Here is a 17,726-nt window from a genome sequence, read left to right as displayed (position 1 = left end):
CGACCTTGGAGGGCCCGGTATTTCCCCATTCAGGGAACCCGGTCCTGGTACATCCCCATTCCCATTTAGGCCCCCTGGGTCTCAATGGGAATGGGGAGCATGCTAACAACGGGCCCGTTAATGACGGGCCCATTGTTAGCATGCTGGGTCGCTCACGTGACCCGCTAAGGACGTCTGGTAAAACCAGGCGTCCTGAACAGGTCCCACGAGCGGACCTCGTAATGAGGCAGCATGGGGTTATCGGCGCCGGCAGCTCTACCGGTGCCGTTAACCCCATACCGCCAAGGTCGTAATGAGGCCATAGTGTCTGGAAATTCCTTTATGGGTGCTTGTGTTAGAATAGAATAACTATCTGTGAAATAGTAAATTTATGAAGTGAAAGAAAATAAAGAATCCAAAAATGATAGGAAAGAAGAAACATGGGGAGGGGTAGAGTACATTTTTGTAACACACTACTTTGTGAGCAAGCTGCTTCAAAACACATAGGGGAAAATTCCAAGTTTAGCAGTGTGGTAAAAACGTGACGGTGACAGAAATACTGCCAATTTTACCTCACTTCCAAATTCTGACTTCAAAGGTAAAGTGGAGGAAAAACCTCCAACACTTGTCTGAAAGCATTTCATCCAGTTTACTGCCAAACAATTGCAGAATTGCCGCTAGCAGAATGACCACTGGCGGTAGTTCCCTCAAACTCTAATAGAGTCCTCTGGAAATCCAAATTGAGGAATAACACCAGCTCTGAATATGGAGGTAAATCTGCCAATCTCTGAATGAGTCAGATAGTGTAAACATCTGACAATCTCACCATCTCTTAATCTTTAATGTTTATGGCTATTTATTATTAAGTGTTAACCACCATTCCAAGGGCACTCAGTGTAAAGACTGGAGGTGGGGTGTCTGTACTCCTGCTCTCTTTATGGCAGAGGAGAGGCACAGAGGACCCCAGCCAAGATTCTCTATTATTGGTAACGTAGTCAAGCAATCAAGGCTTAGCTCTCAGGAGGTGATGCGGGCTGGTTCTTGAGTACAGTGTATTCCCCAAGCAACCACAAAGGAATTTCCACACACTATGTTAGTGGAAACACAGTCTTTATACACAGACAGATAATTGAATAGGCAAGACTGGCCCTGTTCATTTGTTTATTGATCATAGAGCCCCCCTGGGCAGAATGGAGTCCCAACCAGGAGCCCTTACATATTTAATTAGCTTTAACAATCCTGCATTATATTTCATTTCTCACACAAGACAGACTCTAGAATAGTAATTCTGTTGCTGCCAAGGCAATTGGCCAATGTGGCATCCTCACTTACTCATGTCACGTGGGGAGGGATACAGGGCACTAGGAAGGGGAGGAGCACAGGACGGTTGGTTGGGACAATTCCTGTTAGTACGTAGAGGAAAGAAGATGTGTTGAACCCCACTTCCTGTCTTCACGTATAAATGTGTGAACGAGAGTGCGTAGAAGACCCAGAGGCTGAGGCGGTCCACAGCAGACACCACGCTGGCGATGAGGTGTGTTATTCGAACATAACACGCAGAACCGAATCGGCACAACCGGGCTCACAGAGGCGTGAGGAGACGCCACATGGGCCGTGCAGTAGGTCACAGCCACAATCGCTGCCTGAGCAGTGTAAAAGTTTCCCTACGGCGTGGGGTGAATCGAACCGGCGTGAGCTCGAAGGCTCCCCATCATTCAGGCCACGAGAAGGAACCTCGGGCGGTCTGAGAGAAGTCTCCCGCAGATGGAAACGTGCTACAACAGCAGGTGGGAGCATTGAGGCAACCTGCTGCAACGCGTCATTAAGAGAGTGTATATCCCGCCTATAAATGACATCCACCAGCAGCGGGTGGAGCATGGAGACTCCCTGCTGTGCACAGCATTCCGGGCAGTAGCTGGATAATCCTCCCACCAACGGCAACTTGTGGCCCTGCCCACACCAGAGCGACCATTATTTAATAAACCAACACAACACACACAGCAAATTAACTTGTGTTGTGTGGGCCCCATCAGGAGAGCCTGGAATAGACAGCGAGCTGGGAGACAAAACCCTCACTCCCTCAGCAACTCCATCCAGCAGCGACAGGTGAAAAGAGCGTGAACTCCCGCCAGTCACGTCAGCAGCCGGGTGGCTAAAACAATTTCTCCTGCTCAACAACACACTCACTCCATCAGCGGGTGGTAGCAAGGAGGCTCCCTGCTGCAACAGGCATAAATCAAGGACAGAGTTGACTCCCCAGTTGATCACACTCATAGCAAGGCATCACCTGGACCATGCAGTAACACACAGGTGACGCACATGTTTTCCCTGAACAGTTGATTCTGTGAGACACAAACTGTGCCCCCCCATAACACCACGCACACTTTCAGACCATCAAGAAATCAGACAATGAATCATTAACTGAGCAAATAACACCTGTCCGCTCACTCCCGCCAAGAATGTCAGACAGCCTGCTGACTCAACTACCCACCAACTTTTATCTCAGTTACACCAGCACGTTAGGACCAAGGTGGAAGCGATGGCTGAGAGACTTTGAAGTGTGCCTAAAAGCTGTTGGCCCAATCGATGATGAAAAAAAACACAGCCTATTGACACTCGCAATAGGAGCCAATGTAAGCGACATAGTGGATGAGCTCCCTGAAGGTGATAAGGACAAATACATAAACTTGAAGACAACACTTACCGACTATTTCACACCCCACACAAATGTGGATTATGAGAGACACATATTCCACACCACCAAGCAAACCAAGGGCGAAACCATGGACACTTTCATCATGAGGCTACAACTAAAAATGAAACATTGCGATTTCAAAAAATATTCCAGTGAAGAAGCATTACGTTCACAAATCATAGTTGGATGTGAGAGTGCAGACCTCAAAAAACTATTGCTACTAAAACCACAAAGCCTGGAGGAGATCCTTTGTCTAGCTCTCTCAGACGCGGCACTGGCTTCACAAGTTGAAGGACCGGAAGACATCAAAATTACTCACGGGAAACAGGAAAGCCTAAACCTGCATGAAGGACAGTGCCCTGCCATGGGCCAGCAGTGTTCCTCGTGTGGGGGAGAAAACCATTACAAGGCAGTCTGACTAATATTCCACAGCAAGATGCGTGGCGTTGTGAGAAGTGGAAGACAAATGATGGACAAAGATCAAAGACAACCAAGTCCGTCCCTCATGACATGGCATCCCATTGACTCTGTGCGCTACAGATACAGAGAGGACCAGCCAGACAGACGGAAGGAGAAAACCTTGGGAGAATGGAGAGACAGCAAACCCTCTGCATCCAAGCACAGGAGGAGACCCCAAAGATACATCAGATATCTAACAGTCACAGTCTGAGGACAACACCAGAAGAAGTGAAGGACCCAAGGAAGAACCACAAAAGAAGGGCTACCCTTGTATGCATTAGGCAACCCAACAGCGAAAGAACGCAGCCCAATCTTAGTCATCCAGGTCAACCAGACACAAGCTGAATTTCTGTTGGACACAGGGGCAACTGTTAATGTCATCAGCAAAGAGGTATACAACAGAATACCACATACCCCACGGATGCAGCCGCAAGGGCACTCATATTTCCCTACAGGTCAAAGACACCCCTAGCCTGCAAAAGCTTCTTCACAGCATCGTGCATCTACAAAGACCACACCAAGGACATACACATGCACATCCTAGAAGCTGCCACCGACAGCGGAGGCATCTTGAGCTACAAGGCGGCAATCGACATGGGCCTTATTCACATCCTTTACAGACTTATGATACACAGTCTTGGGAGGATAGCTCAGCGGCAATGTGCTCTCCTTGGAAGCAAGATGACACGGAGCAACACAGGTTCGATCCCCGGGTCCACACTTAGAAACCTCTTGGTAATAAGCACATTATAAATAACCTATCATATCATATCACAAATATCTGGATCCCACCGCAAACATTGAACAAGTTTTTACAACACTGTTCAAGGGATTAGGAAAACTGAAAGGCCATCAAATTGAACTACACATAGACCCCAACATCACTCTGGTAGCACAACATTACAGAGGGAATTAATCATTGAGCCAGCTCAGGCCCCACACCATGGGTGTCCCCCATAGTGCCAGAACCCAAAAGAGACTCTTCAGACATCCACATATGTGTGGACATGCAACGTCCAAATGAGGCCATCATGAGAGAACGTCACAGAGCGCCACGCATTACTGACATGGTGCACCTCGAAAACGGAGCTAAAATCTTCTCAGAGCTAGATCTCAATAAAGGGTATCATCAGCTAGAGTTCAGCCCACAGTCAAGATACATCACAATGTTTGTAACCCACTTAGGTCTCTAACGCTACAAACGGCTCAGCTTTGGAGTCTCATCAGCAGCAGAAATCTTTCAATCAGAGATCCATAATCTGACAAACACGTGCCAAATTGTCTCAACTACAGCGACAATATTTTGGTATTCGGCCAAGCACAAGAACAACATGACGACGCACTCATGCGAGGATGCATGGCTTTAGAGGAAGTGCAACTCACTCTGAACAACGAAAAGTGTGAATTTTGAAAGAGAACACTGCCGTTCTTTGGGCTCATCTTCTCTGCTCAGGGGAAGCTACCTGACCCCGAGAAGGTCATCGCGCTCACTGACACAGAACCACCCAGCTCCACATCCGACCTCAGGTCTTTTCTAGGTTTAGCATGCTATTGCATGCGATATATCAAAGACGTCGCATCTGTCAGTGAACCCCTCAGTGCACACACCAAGAACAACACGGAATTCAGGTGGTCAGAAAAATGCCAAGAAGCATTCCAAATCATAAAACACTGAATAGCTAATCCCAAAAACATGGCCTACTTCGACCCCAGAAAACACACAGAACTAAATGTGGATGCGAGTCCAGTAGGCCTCAAAGCCATCCTGACCCAATTAGATGAGAGAGACGTACATTCCAAGCACATTGTATCGTATGCGAGCAGGAGCCGGTCGAAGACAGAACAAGCATACTCGAAAGCAGAGAAAGAAGGTCTTGCTGTGGTTTGGGCATGCAAACATTTTCATTTATTCCTACACCGGAAACCTTTTACAGTTGTCACAGACCACCAGGTGGTACTGTTCATTTATGGAAATCCACAGTCCAAAATACCACCAAGAATAGCAAGATGGGCTCGCTGCTGGATTATCCATTTGACATAGCCCACAGGCCCGGAAAGGAGCAGAATCCTGCAGAATTCCTGTCAAGACATCCCAGCAAGGAGAATGAGGCGAAACCGTCGATAGAGGACCAATACACCCGATACATAATCCAAGGAAACACACCACAGGGCCTCGACGCAGACCAGATAGCACATGAGTCCAATGCAGATCAATGACTGCAGATCATCCTGTGGCGCCTGGAGACGGGCCACTGGAAACAAGCGAGGCACTTAAAAGAAGAAGTGGGGAGTACATAAAACAGAACATCACCTGCCTGCTGGCCGTAAAAGAAGAGCTTGTCATATCAGATGAAGGACTACTGCTAAAGGGCACTAAACGTGTAATCCCTTGCAGCCTAAGACAGAAGGTTCTTGAACTAGCACATGAGGGACACAGAGGAATAGTCTCCACAAAAAGAATGTTAAGACAGAAACTGTAGTTCCCTCACCACGACACCCAAGTGGAGGAACTGCTCAAAAACTTCCCCACTTGCCGAGGCGTAGGACATGGCGGTCAGGGGGGACAAATCGCCCCCACAATATTAAGTGGGGGGATACAATGGCATTTATCCCCCCCAGAATGTGTGTCTCTCTGCACAGTCTGCAGCCTGTGCAGTGATGTCAGCGTGCAAACTTCAGACTGTATGAGCGGGGAACGCAAGAACTTGGCTGCTCGCTCATGCGTGCCCCCTCCCCCATGCACTGAGGCAGTGGGTAGCGGTGAGAGCGGAGGGTGGGGGGAGTTGAAAGGGAGTGTGTTGCAAAGTTACACATTTTGTTAAACGAGACAAAGAATCAGTGGAGGAGGCACATAAGAAGGCTAGTACAGTTGTCTTCCCCTCTGAATATATTTCCATTTGGAATTTAACAGGCATGCTGTTGTTAGTCGTTAGAGTAGTTCATTTTCTGGAGGGCATCACATTTCTGGAGGGCATCACATTGGGTGGAACAAAATGAAATGTTGGTGCTGGTTTGTTTCATCTCTGGTTACGTTGTCTTTGGGACATTTCTAGTGACATTTGAACTTACACACCAGAGAGATCTTTGCGTCTGAATTCTGCATGGGCCCCAGGAGAGGGTAAAAGTGTTTCCACAGGAGGTCGACACTAAGCCAGAAATACCCATAGGTTTGCCTAGAGGGCTAGGATGACAAACAAAAAGGCTTGGTTTCAATAAAGAAGTGAAGGGGATTTTTGCGTAGAAAAGTGTTTTATTTATAGCACTTCGATGTAACTTGCTGAAGTAATTGGGAGAGGTAGTTTATGTGCTCACCAACTCGGGGGAGGCAATCAGGATGTATTGCTCAGTGGCCAGCAGAATGCACCTAGGGTGCGCTCCACTTCCAGAGGGTGTGCAGATGTTTCCCTAAGTGTTGTCGGGGGTCTGCTTTCAATCATATGCTCCTTGAATGATGATGGATTTTCATCTCACTTTTTGTGGCGCAACTTCAATATAATCATCGGAGTAAATATGGTTCAGCGCAGAACCTGCTGCACTTCGCGTGAACTGAACTTACTACCACCTACATCCTCTATCCCTGACTACTGCAACTCGTGGAGAGACCTCAGCAGTGCAGACCGGCATGGGTTGCTGAGGATTTATTAGAGGGAACGTCATCATTTTTAAACCCGCGTGGCACATTGCCAACAGTTCAGGGAAGGAATCCTGGCATCTTAATCCATTTCATGAATTGAGAAACCCAGTGAGGGGTGAACCCTCATTTTATTAAATGAATCAATCATTATAACAGGAAAATACAGTGGCTGAGTGGAGGTGTCTGCATTACCTTTAGTTGTAAATCAGTTTAGGCCCATTGGAGGCAGATGTGTTCCCACGACCACTACATGTTGAAAGTCACCTCTGTCCTTTTCAAACAGCTCCTACAGTTTTTGGTGCAACGTTCGCCCATGCTTTTTGAAGTCCACACAAGAATTAAAGCTGTTCTACCGTTGTCATGGTCCAGACGTAACTTACTGTTCTTGGGAAGGTAAGGGGATCTGTGCAAGTCACATTTGGCTGGGTGACTACTCCTGCCGTGACAGATGTGATAGCTGAGACAGCTATTTCAGTCCTGTGGCTGCAGAGACTGCTCCGAGGAGCGCAGAAGACAGACCCTGCCCTCGTCATGGCTCATTTGGCTGGTTTGGTTTCCCCTTAGTTTTCGCCCCAGTGAAGGGAGCCCGAGAGCAGATGTGTTCGAGACAGACATAAACGATCTATCGATCATGTGGGCCACAGGTTTGATTGCGAGTGGGATAGAATTGGTGGTTTATTCTTCTGAGGACTGAGGTTGCTCAAATAAATGCCATTGAGTTATGTTATAATAACCCATGCTGTTTAAACACCCTGAAACTATTGCGTTGTTAAAAAATACGACTATAACATTGAAAGTAAATGTAGTGTTAAGAGCGAAGATAGAGCTGGAGTCGGGTGTCTCCGGTAATGGACAGTATAGAAATGCATGTTAGCACTGACTCATCTGGTCTCAATATATATACACTTATCAGTGAATCTATCCCTTCGTGCCGCCTGGCTAATGCAGATCTGCCCCATGTGTCCTCTCTCCCAAGCTGATTGAACCTCACCCTCGCCAACCTGTGCACTCCCCGCCCCCTTCATGTGCCTTGCTGCCTGAGTTGCTGAGCATTGCTATTAAGTGGCCGCATGGCAGCGCCCACAGCCAGTCCTGGTATTTGAGATGGCATGTTAGAATTTGTAGTTTCACATTTACTACTACAAATGTGTACCTCCAAGTCCCAGCACACACTGTTCACAACCACTGCCAGCTGTCAACCAGCTTGCTGTCCTTCCTGCTTCTCCTATATGAACTACTGGTGGGGACAGGAACACTCCACCAGTGGTCTTAGTCTAGAGACCGGTGTATCTGCAGAGGATATAAAGAGTTTAGAGTCACCATGTAACCACAGAAGTTAGGGCACCAAAACCACAATTAATAAATAAAAAAGCAAAGTCCCATGGTGTCCCCTGTCCACCCAGTTTTTATGGGTTTCCTACACCCCTGCCACTTGCGCTGTTATAAACCCTGCACACCAGACCAGGACCTCTGTGCATGACCACTCTACCTCAAGGAGCGTGGGAGGAAATTGTGGTGGACTACTTTGGGACACTTGAAGGAGGCAAACACATCCTAGTAGTGGTCGACGAATACTCGCGATTCCCCGATATGCAAATTGTGCCATCCACTTCGGCATACCATGCCATTCCCGTTCTGGACAGAATGTTTGCCACCTATGGCATTCCCAAGGTCGTAAAAACAGACAATGGGCCCCCATTCACAAGGCAAGACTTCAAAACATTCTCAGAATATATGGGATTTCACCATTGAAAAATAACACCTTTATGGCCACAAGCAAATGGCACCGTAGAACGATTCACTTGCAACATCAAACGTAACACTCAAATTGCGTGGCTCACAGGAGAACTAGTAGAAAAACTACTCTGTCAACTCATGAGAGACTACAGAACCACCCTGCACAGCACCACAGGAAAGACACCGTCAGAAGTGATGTTTGGGAGAAGCATAAGGACCCGACTTCCTCACATCACGTCAGAAGAAGACAGATACAAGGGCGATCAAGAAATGCAAGAGCATGACGCGCCAAAGAAAGAGGACATGAAAAGAACAGCTGATGGAAAAAGGCGAGCCAAGGAAAATGATTTGGAGCCAGGAGACATAGGGGGTCATTACGACTTTGGAGGTAGCCATGGTACTATTAGCACCATGGCTGCCTCCAAAGTCGTGTCCGTGTCCCGGTAGTTGGAATGAGGACTTACCGGGTCTTTCCAAACTCTGAGGACCCAGTAAATCCCCATTCTGAAAACCATTCCCCATTCCCATTCGAGCACCCATAGGGCTCAATGGGAATGGGGAAGGAGCTAATAACGGGCCTGCAAATAGCGGGCCCATTATTAGCTCCCTGGTCCCTAAGCGGCTCCCGCTAAGGGCTGGCTGGTAAAACCAGACGGCCTTAGTGGGACCCGCTAAGGGACCTCGGAATGTGGCTGAATCCTTACCGGTGCCATTAACCCCTTACCGCCGGCCTTGTAATGAGGCCCATAGTCATTGTGAGGCAACCCCAAGGGCGCAAGTGCATGGCCACCTTCAATGAAGAACCCCTCACCATTGTCAATGTAAAAGGATCACTCATCACTGCGGAGGGTGACAGGAAGACCACAACACGAAACTCATCATATTTCAGAAAAATGCACGGAATAGTACCCGTCGCAACTCCCAGCTTGCCAGGCTCTTCCAGTGAAAGGGAAGCACCCTACGAGGGAGACCGAGAAGAGTCTGACACTGAAATGCCTCTTTGGGAGTGACCAGGACAGTCAGAGCAGACAAGCCGAAGGCCCCAAAGAACTTCAAGGAAGCCTCACTGGCTCATCAAAGAAATGAAGTGAAGTAGGACTTCATGTTAAGTATCGGCGGAGTGTGTGACATCCTCACTTACTCATGTCACATGGGGAGGGACACAGGGCAGCAGGAAGGGGAGGAGCACCGGACGGTTGGTTGGGACAGTTTGTGTTAATACGTAGAGGAATAAAGATGTATTGAACCCCACCTCCTGTCTCCGCATATATGTGTGTGAACGAGAGTGTGTAGCAGACCCAGAGGCTGAGGCGGTCCACAGCAGACACCACAGCCAAGTGAGGAATAAACTGTGAAAAGTGAATGTGACACAGAAAAACAGAGTAAGCAGGAAAGGATGGTTCAGATGTCTCTCCTCTTATTTGTATGCATCGAGAGTAAGCCATCACTTTGTATGAAATGTTCAAGTTCTACTGAGTATGTTTTTGCTTCAGGGATGTTCAGGCTTTCGTGCATTCTGGTACACCACTGTGTCATTGACAGGCTAAGTGTTTTGAACAGGACAGTGACTACCCTTTTTCTCTCTCCATAGGGCTTGAATGACCAGGAAATCTATCTATATACTGCCAAACTGGGAGAAACTACGGGAACTGTTAACTGAAATTGGGTTTCGATCTGTGGCTCCTCTGGGAGCAATGTCCTGACCAGCCTGCCAGGAAGTTGGGCCTACTAGCAGCTTTTTGAACATAGTGTTGTCAGAAAGGATTTCTATTGGGCTGAGACTGGGATCTAATGGGAGTTATTCCACATAATTCAGTATTGTCTCCCCTTTTAAACCTGGGCTGCAGTTACCTTGCCTGATAAAATGTGGGCAGCAGGGGAGCCATAGGTCCAACATGGGTGTAAAATCTGCTGCATATTGTGAACACCTGTTCATATTCAAAGACAAGAGTTGGACACCCATGTTTTAGCTTGAAGATAATGAAAGGCTAAAAAAAAGTGAAGTGAAATTTAAAAATCATTACATTGAAAATATAGAATGTAAAAATCAACACACGTACAGTAATCACATTTCATTGACAACACTTCGGTAACAATACATAGTAGAAAAACATATTTAAGAACATAAAAAAGACAGGTGTTGGCAATCCATCGTTATGAATCTGACCAACTTCTGATGGCAATTGTTCTACACTAAGGGCATTGATTTAAAAAAAAAAAAAAAAAAAAAATCAATGTGACTTTCCTATGTTATAGCATTTTTCTAAATCGGGCTCTAAGAAACCCGTGCTGCTTTTCACTCTAGTGCTTTCATACATTTCGCATTTTGGAAAATTGAACACTATATCCGTGTATTGTTGTTGTCAAATTACAATATAGTTACGTAGATTTAGCCAAGACTGTTAACATACAACAGATGCCGCACTATCATCAGTGTAATGTGTTGGCAGAAGATAATGTGCTTTGCATAATTGTAATTTTAATTGTTTATTTGTAAAGCACGTATAAACAAGTGAAGGGCTTGAAAGCGCTACAAGGCAGGAAGGGAGCAGAGGAAATACAGTCTTGAAGATTCCTAATGATCTGACAACAATAACTAGCACACTAGGCCAGAGGCATTTCTACTAGTGAAGTGCGTGACAGAGAGTGGGGAGTGAAGGGGGGCGGGGAGGACATACAGAACAATACACTACTTTGCTAGGCCTGGTGACATTTCGTAACAGGAGGTTTTTGCTATGTCCGTTTGCTATCTGCCAATGTCCAAGTAATGGTGCTATGGTTTATTAATTGTACATGTGTAGCAGCAATGTCAGGTTTAAAGTAAAAACAAGTATTTATAAGGGCAGGCACTTGTGGCTAGACCTGTGCTCTGATTTCTTCATCTGTAATGGGTCGGGCAAATTTAGGGTGGTATTATGGTGCCTGTGCATTTATTTATTTGTTTATTTATTTTATTTGTCGATAGCGCCCAGACCGAGAGGTTTCCCGGTGCTAGTGCTGAATACATTACAGTAAATGCATTGTGACAGTAGGGTTACAATGTGGTCACGGCCAGCGTAGTGACAATACGCGGTTACAATTAAGTCACAGATCAGTCAGTTACAGATACAGGCATTTGTAGCAAAGTGGAAACAGAAGTGGAGACAAGGAGGTGAATCTTCATTGCAAGCAGTGCATAGTAATAGTAGTCAGGCATATTTGTTGAGTAGTGCAGTTTTTACTTGTTTCCAGAAGATCAGATAGGAGGGTTTGTCTTGGCTGCAGGGGTAGGGGGAGTATTCCAGAGAGTGGGGGTGATAACAGTGAAGCTGGTTCCTTCAGCTCTTTTTCTGGTATTTCTCGGGGTGATCAGAGAGGTGGAAGAGGAGGATCGCAGGAGGAAAGGGTGGAGTTTCTTGGCAATGCAATGGGTGAGGTCAGAGGGGGCAGTGGTGTGGAGACATTGATGAGTGATAGAGAGGATTATGAACTCGTTGTGTGTGCTTTGTGTCTTACTAGCAAGATATAGTCAGAGCATTTCAAGCCCCAGACTGCCCTGATCACATTATTTTGGACAATATGAAGTTTGTTTATGTTTCTGGTGGAGGTACCTGCATGGATGGCATTGCAATAGTCTAATTTGCTGCCAATAATGGCCCTGGCCAGTGTGAGGCAGTTGTTGGGAGTGAGGAATTTCCTGTAGAGGTTTATAAGTATGGTGGAGTACGATGTAGAGGAGGCGACAGCCTTGGCATGTTTGTGCATGTTTAGTCAAGTGTCAAGATAGACTCCCAACGTTTTGACATGCATCAAAATAGGGGTGCTGTTTCCATCTATGCAGAAGGAAGCAATAACACGGTCTAGGTGTTTGAGGCAGTGTGGGACCCTATAATGAGAAGCTCTGTTTTGTAATCATTCAGGCAAAGATGGTGGCTAGCCATCCAAGCATGAATGATGTTATTGATCTGATTGATATTTTCAGAGTTCAATCCATGGTTGCCGGTGAGGTTCAGGAGGACTTGCGTATCATCATCAAAATTTGTGTATGGGGTGTTTAGACTGTCCAGATGGTAGATGAGGGGATTGGTGGACATATTGTACAGTGTAGGCGAGAGACAGGAGATGGGGATGGGGTCAGCTGCTTCAGCCCCAGCGAAGATGCTGGAGGATCTATCTCTCAAGAAGGATTTCATCCAGGTAGCCACATCGGTGAGAGGTTGAAGGTGGCGGTGGGATAGTGACATTAGATATTGTGATCAACAAGGTCAAAAGCCACCAAAAGGTCTAAGAGGAGGAGGATGGCAAGGTCTCCTGTGTCACAGATTTGATCAAGTTCAATCTTGAGGTCGAGGAGGGCCGATTTGGTGCTTTGTCTTGTACTAAAGCTGGATTGGCAAGATGCAAGTAGATTATGGGCTTCTAGATGGATTTGCAGTTGGGTGTAGGCAGTGTGGTCCAGAGAAAGGGAACTGGCGTGATAGGACGTTAGTTGGTGGAGAGGGCACGGCTCCAGGGAGTGTTTTTTCAGGAGAGTTGTGAGCCATGCTTCTTTGGTGGAGTTGGGCACTGATGAGCCTTGAAGGATGTTTTAATTAATTTGGCAAAGGTGGGAGCGAGGGGGAAAGCAAAGATCTTTATGATATGAGCATGCAGATATCGACTGAGCAATGGGAACCTTTGAACAATTGCATATTGGTAAGCACCTCAGCTGGTGCGACGGGGAGAAGTGAAATTAAGGGGTAGGGATGGCCGTGGGCAAGAGGGGTCAGAGCTATTTTGAGTTTATTTTTTCCTCTAAGGTTGTGTATTTTATTGGTCAATACTGATTGTAGTGAAGAGCACCAGGCTTTGTCTTTCAGGAAGGTGGCCAATGGGGGAAGGGGGCGGGACAGGGGCTTACAGTTGCTTGATGATTTTGAAAATCCTTCTGGTGATAGAGAAGGCTTAATGTATCCTGACATTGTATATTCTGGCTTTGGTGGTGATGAATGCTGTTTTGTAGGATTTGGCAGAGGCACTAAATGCCTCTTTGTTGGATGGGAAGGGGCTTTTTCTCCAGATATATTCCAGGGCACGTTTGAGTTTGGAGAGGGAGATAAGCTCATCTGTGAACCAATTGTGATGAATATTATTTTTGCCTGTCGTGGTTTTAAGGGGGGCGTGCAGGTCAAGTGTGCTAAGAAGATAACAATTGTAAGCATTAAGAATGGCTTTGGGGTTAACACTGTCGGATTGCGAGTCCAGGGAGGCGAGAATGATGGGTTCTAGTAATTTGTTAATCAATTTACGGGTGTGTCATGCAATGATGGGCAGGTGGGCCTCGGTTTTTTGGGTGGGGGTGGATGCAAGTGTCATGGTAAAGTAGATCATGGAATGATCAGCCCAGGGAGTCGGGTTGAAGGAGGTGACCATAATGGGTAAGTTGAGGTTTAAGATCCAGCTGAGGATCCAGCTTTTAGAATGGGTGGGGCGGAGACAGATTGTGTGAAGTTCATATCATAAAAGAATGTGGTAAGGGCTTTGGACTTCTGGTCCTTGGGTCTGTTAAAACCTAGGTTGAATTCACCCAGGAGCAGTAATTTGGTATTAGGTTTTAGGAGGGGGCAATAAGCAGGGGGATGTCAGTGTCAGGGGCGCTGGTGTAGTTGGGTTGGCGGTAAAGGAGTAAGAGGTTTATGGTGTTCTGGGGTTAGATTCGAATTTGGCTAGTAGGAATTCATAGACTGGCAGCGGTGTGAGGGTGGAGGCTCTGATGGGAGCAAAAGGTTTACAGATTATGGTGACTACTCCACCTGGGCTGGCGTCTCTGTCTGTTCTAAGAATGGAGTACGCAGTGGGTAGGAAGAGAGATAGAGAGGGGCCAGCTGCTTTGTGCAGCCAAGTTTCTGTGATGGTGAGCAGGTCCAAATTTTTGTCTAGTATGAGGTCATGTATGTCGGTGTGTGGGCGCAGATTGAGCAGGCATTGATAAGGGTGCAGGCAAGATGTTCGGGCCTGGATTCGGCAGGGGGCAGGTGGTTAATAAGGTGGGGGTGATTTTGGATGGGAATTTAGTCTCAGAGTGAGGAGCTTGTGTGTGGGCATATGTGCGAGAGTGGAGGCGCTGTAGCCTAGTGGTGCCAGTGCAGGCAAGGGTGTTTATTTAGTAGGGGGATGTGCAGGGTCTGTGACCAGGAGAGGCATGGCCCTTCTGGTAATCAACCTGTATTTTGGAGGCGGGGTCGAGCCTGCAGTTCTGGAGAGTCAATGTGGGTTAGGTTGGGAGCTGATGGGTGGATGGAAGTTGAGGGCTCATGTGAGGAAGTAAAGTATTGATAGTCTGGCAGCATCCGAGCAGTTCTGAGCTCAGAGGTGTACAAGGAGTATCAGGGCTTCTTATGGAGGTGCAGAGATCCATGCTAGGGAGGGTGGTGTTCTTGTGGGGAGGCAGGTCCCCGAATTAGAGGCTGGTTCTATGAGAGGATGGTGTGGTGTGGATGCAAACTGTTTGCTTTGAGGATCCGGGGTTGATCTGAATGGTAGGGCACTGGGGAGCTGTGAGACAGAGCGAGTACTCTAAAGGGCTCTCAATGAGAGGTGGGGAGTGATTGTTGAGGCCACAGGCTGTTTAGGGGGGCTAGGAGGGTACAGGGTGGCACATGTGCTGGCATGGGTGACATGAATGGGTGACAACTTAAAGGTGACATGAATAGGTGAGAACTTAAAGGTGGCAGAAAATGGTTAAAATGTAGGTCAACAATTGTAGGCAGTAGGTCAGGCTCTATCATGGGTACAGTGCAGTTGAAGTACAGATTAATAGTCGTAGGCAGTAGGAGTGTGGAGGTCTCACTACCAGCGTGCAAGGCATGCAAAGAATTGGGGTCAGGCACTGAGAAAAGGCAATGTGTGGTGGTGAATGCTTGAGGACGCATGAGGGTGGCTTTGGGGAAGGCGCTGACAGCCTGCAATATGGGGTGTGAGTGAGGGCAGGATTTCCATGATATGGGGTTGTTAGGGTGGCGGGCAAGGACAGGGGCACGGAAATAAGCACACAGATTGGGCAATCCGGATATGTCCTCCAGACATGTCAATGGTAGGGGTGGGTGACGCTTACCGTAAGGTGCTCATGGAAATGGGGTGGTGCTCCACACAGGCATTCTGGAAGCGAACTGGGGGTGAGGATACTCTCCAGGAGGGGTGTCAAGGTCGAGATAATACAGTGCTTCCAGGATTGTTGTCATCAGGGGGCATGTGCAGGACAACAGAGCGCATCCCGGGAGGATAGCTCAGCGGCAATGTGCTTGCCTTGGAAACAAGACGACACGAAGCAACACAGGTTCGATCCCCAGGTCCGTGCTTAAAAACCTCCATTCATTAAGCGCGTTAAAAATGCGCAACAAAGAGACATATTCCTGTAACAGCACCTCGATGCCTCTGGGCTGTGTGAGTGCTATAAAAATGCACATTAAATAAAAAATGGTACTAGTTGTACAGGGCTCATGGTGTGATTTTGTTGTAGGGATTTTGCTGTGATGGTCCCAGAGCAGTGTCAACCTAAGGAGCTGCCAAGAGGGTTCAACGCATTGGGACGGGCCTGGGAGAGGGAGTGAAGATCTCGTGATAGCGTTAAGCGGGCTCGAGGAGTGCATTAACATCGAGATTGTACACTTACCTAGGATGAGGGCACCTTCATGACCAATATGTGCTTGGTGGATCGAGAGGCAAGCAGTGTGCTATGGCCTGGCTTCCAGGCCCTGACAGACACCGACAGCAGATGGCCTTACTAGTGGGTCGTCCGTCCATATGTGGCAGTGCAAACACATCAGAAGTGTACTTGCAATGCCTGTGATGTGATTGTGCAATCACAAAAAGCAGTTGAGCATCTCTACTACACCGTAATAGCCCCATACATTTGCCATCTTAACTTAAAATGCAACGCCCTCTTTTGTAGAGTAATACTGCAGATGGCGGTGGTGAATGAAATGCCAATGCAGGTTGCTCTTAGATTGCACCACTGGGCACTTTTGAATTGCACCACCTACCACTGTTTATATTATACTGCAGTTGAAAAGAAAATGCGATTAATGTGAATTTGACTAATGTTGCCATTATCTGAAGTTAGGCTAAAATCTGCTGTTCGCTCTTCTGCCCATATTACAATTGTCAGATGATAAATGGGATGCTGAACTCATGACAGGGCCAGCCATCGCAAGTCACCGGAACCTGCCTTCTGTGTCTGTCAGGATTATTAATATTGTCTGCAGAAATGTTTTTATCAAGTTCCTGGAGCACCAGACCTAGCCCGACAGATGGTCCCATTTCCCACATATCCTGGCTTGCAGGTGCAGCTATGTCCCCTGACAGTGTGAGTGCAGACTGCATTCTCATCACGGTTGTGCTGTCCGCTGCCACATTCATCATGCTCTACACGAAAATAAAATAAAAGAAAGACCCGCCGATCTGAAGTTTGAAAAGCAACTTCGAACTAACACACAGGGAAGACACAATGGAGCTACGCAGCGGGCAGCTCTAGGTGTGTGTCAAGGAGACCACTCACTGTGTCACTGTCAGGACAGAATGGCGATGCACAGCTAGATAAGCATCATTATGTATACCTAAGAGGAGCGGAATCTATCAGCCTGGCATAGTAGGGCATACCTGGTATTATCTGAACCAGTTCTTCAGAAGGAAGGTCATTCCTCGCTAATGACTACTACACTCGTCCATACAAATAAAGTGATTACAAGAAAAAAGAAGTTAGATCATGAGCCTCTGGCATACAAGGAACAGGCCAATTATAGAAGGTCACCTGTACCACAACTGTACATTAGAAGGACATTGGAAGTTATCAAGGAGTTCTGTTCAACAAAAAACACTCGAGCAAAGATTGAGTGGTTTACACAGGTGCACAATTCAATATCACGCCGATATAGTTTTGGGGTTTCTGTTCTTTTTTATTTCATAGAAAATACAGATTTTTAAAACATACACGTTTTGTTGTCATTATCCAAAGCCACTCTCCATGCAGTGAGAATGGATTTGGTTGGAATGTTTTAGCTAACATCATTTTACATTGCTTTTAACTTCTCACCCTACTAAGATGCAGGGTATCAGAGCAGGGATCCGTCTCTGGGTGAGGATTGGACTTAATTTGGGATGAGTTTAGGAAAAAGATGGACCTTGAATGGGACAAGCCTAAGCATCCAGAATGTCCCTGAAAGTAAGTATGGAACTCTAGGTTTTAATGGCATAGCCCTTGCAGGA

General features: G+C 46.9%; 1 protein-coding gene across 1 annotated transcript in view; it reads right to left on the bottom strand.

The window, feature by feature from the left end:
* The window catches only part of NELL1 (neural EGFL like 1), a 6,602,686-nt gene that overhangs the window by 2,771,271 nt on the left and 3,813,689 nt on the right, over nt 1–17,726 (bottom strand). The window contains exon 14 of the mRNA XM_069623485.1: nt 16,755–16,886. Coding sequence (XP_069479586.1) covers nt 16,755–16,886 — 132 coding nt within the window. The remainder of the gene's footprint in view (nt 1–16,754; nt 16,887–17,726) is intronic.

This window comes from Ambystoma mexicanum, chromosome 11, assembly GCF_040938575.1.
Source record: "Ambystoma mexicanum isolate Mex_15411 chromosome 11, UKY_AmexF1_1, whole genome shotgun sequence".
NCBI classification, from domain to species: domain Eukaryota; kingdom Metazoa; phylum Chordata; class Amphibia; order Caudata; family Ambystomatidae; genus Ambystoma; species Ambystoma mexicanum.
The sequence above is the reverse complement of the archived record's forward strand: the minus strand, read 5'-3'. Positions and strand labels throughout refer to the sequence as shown.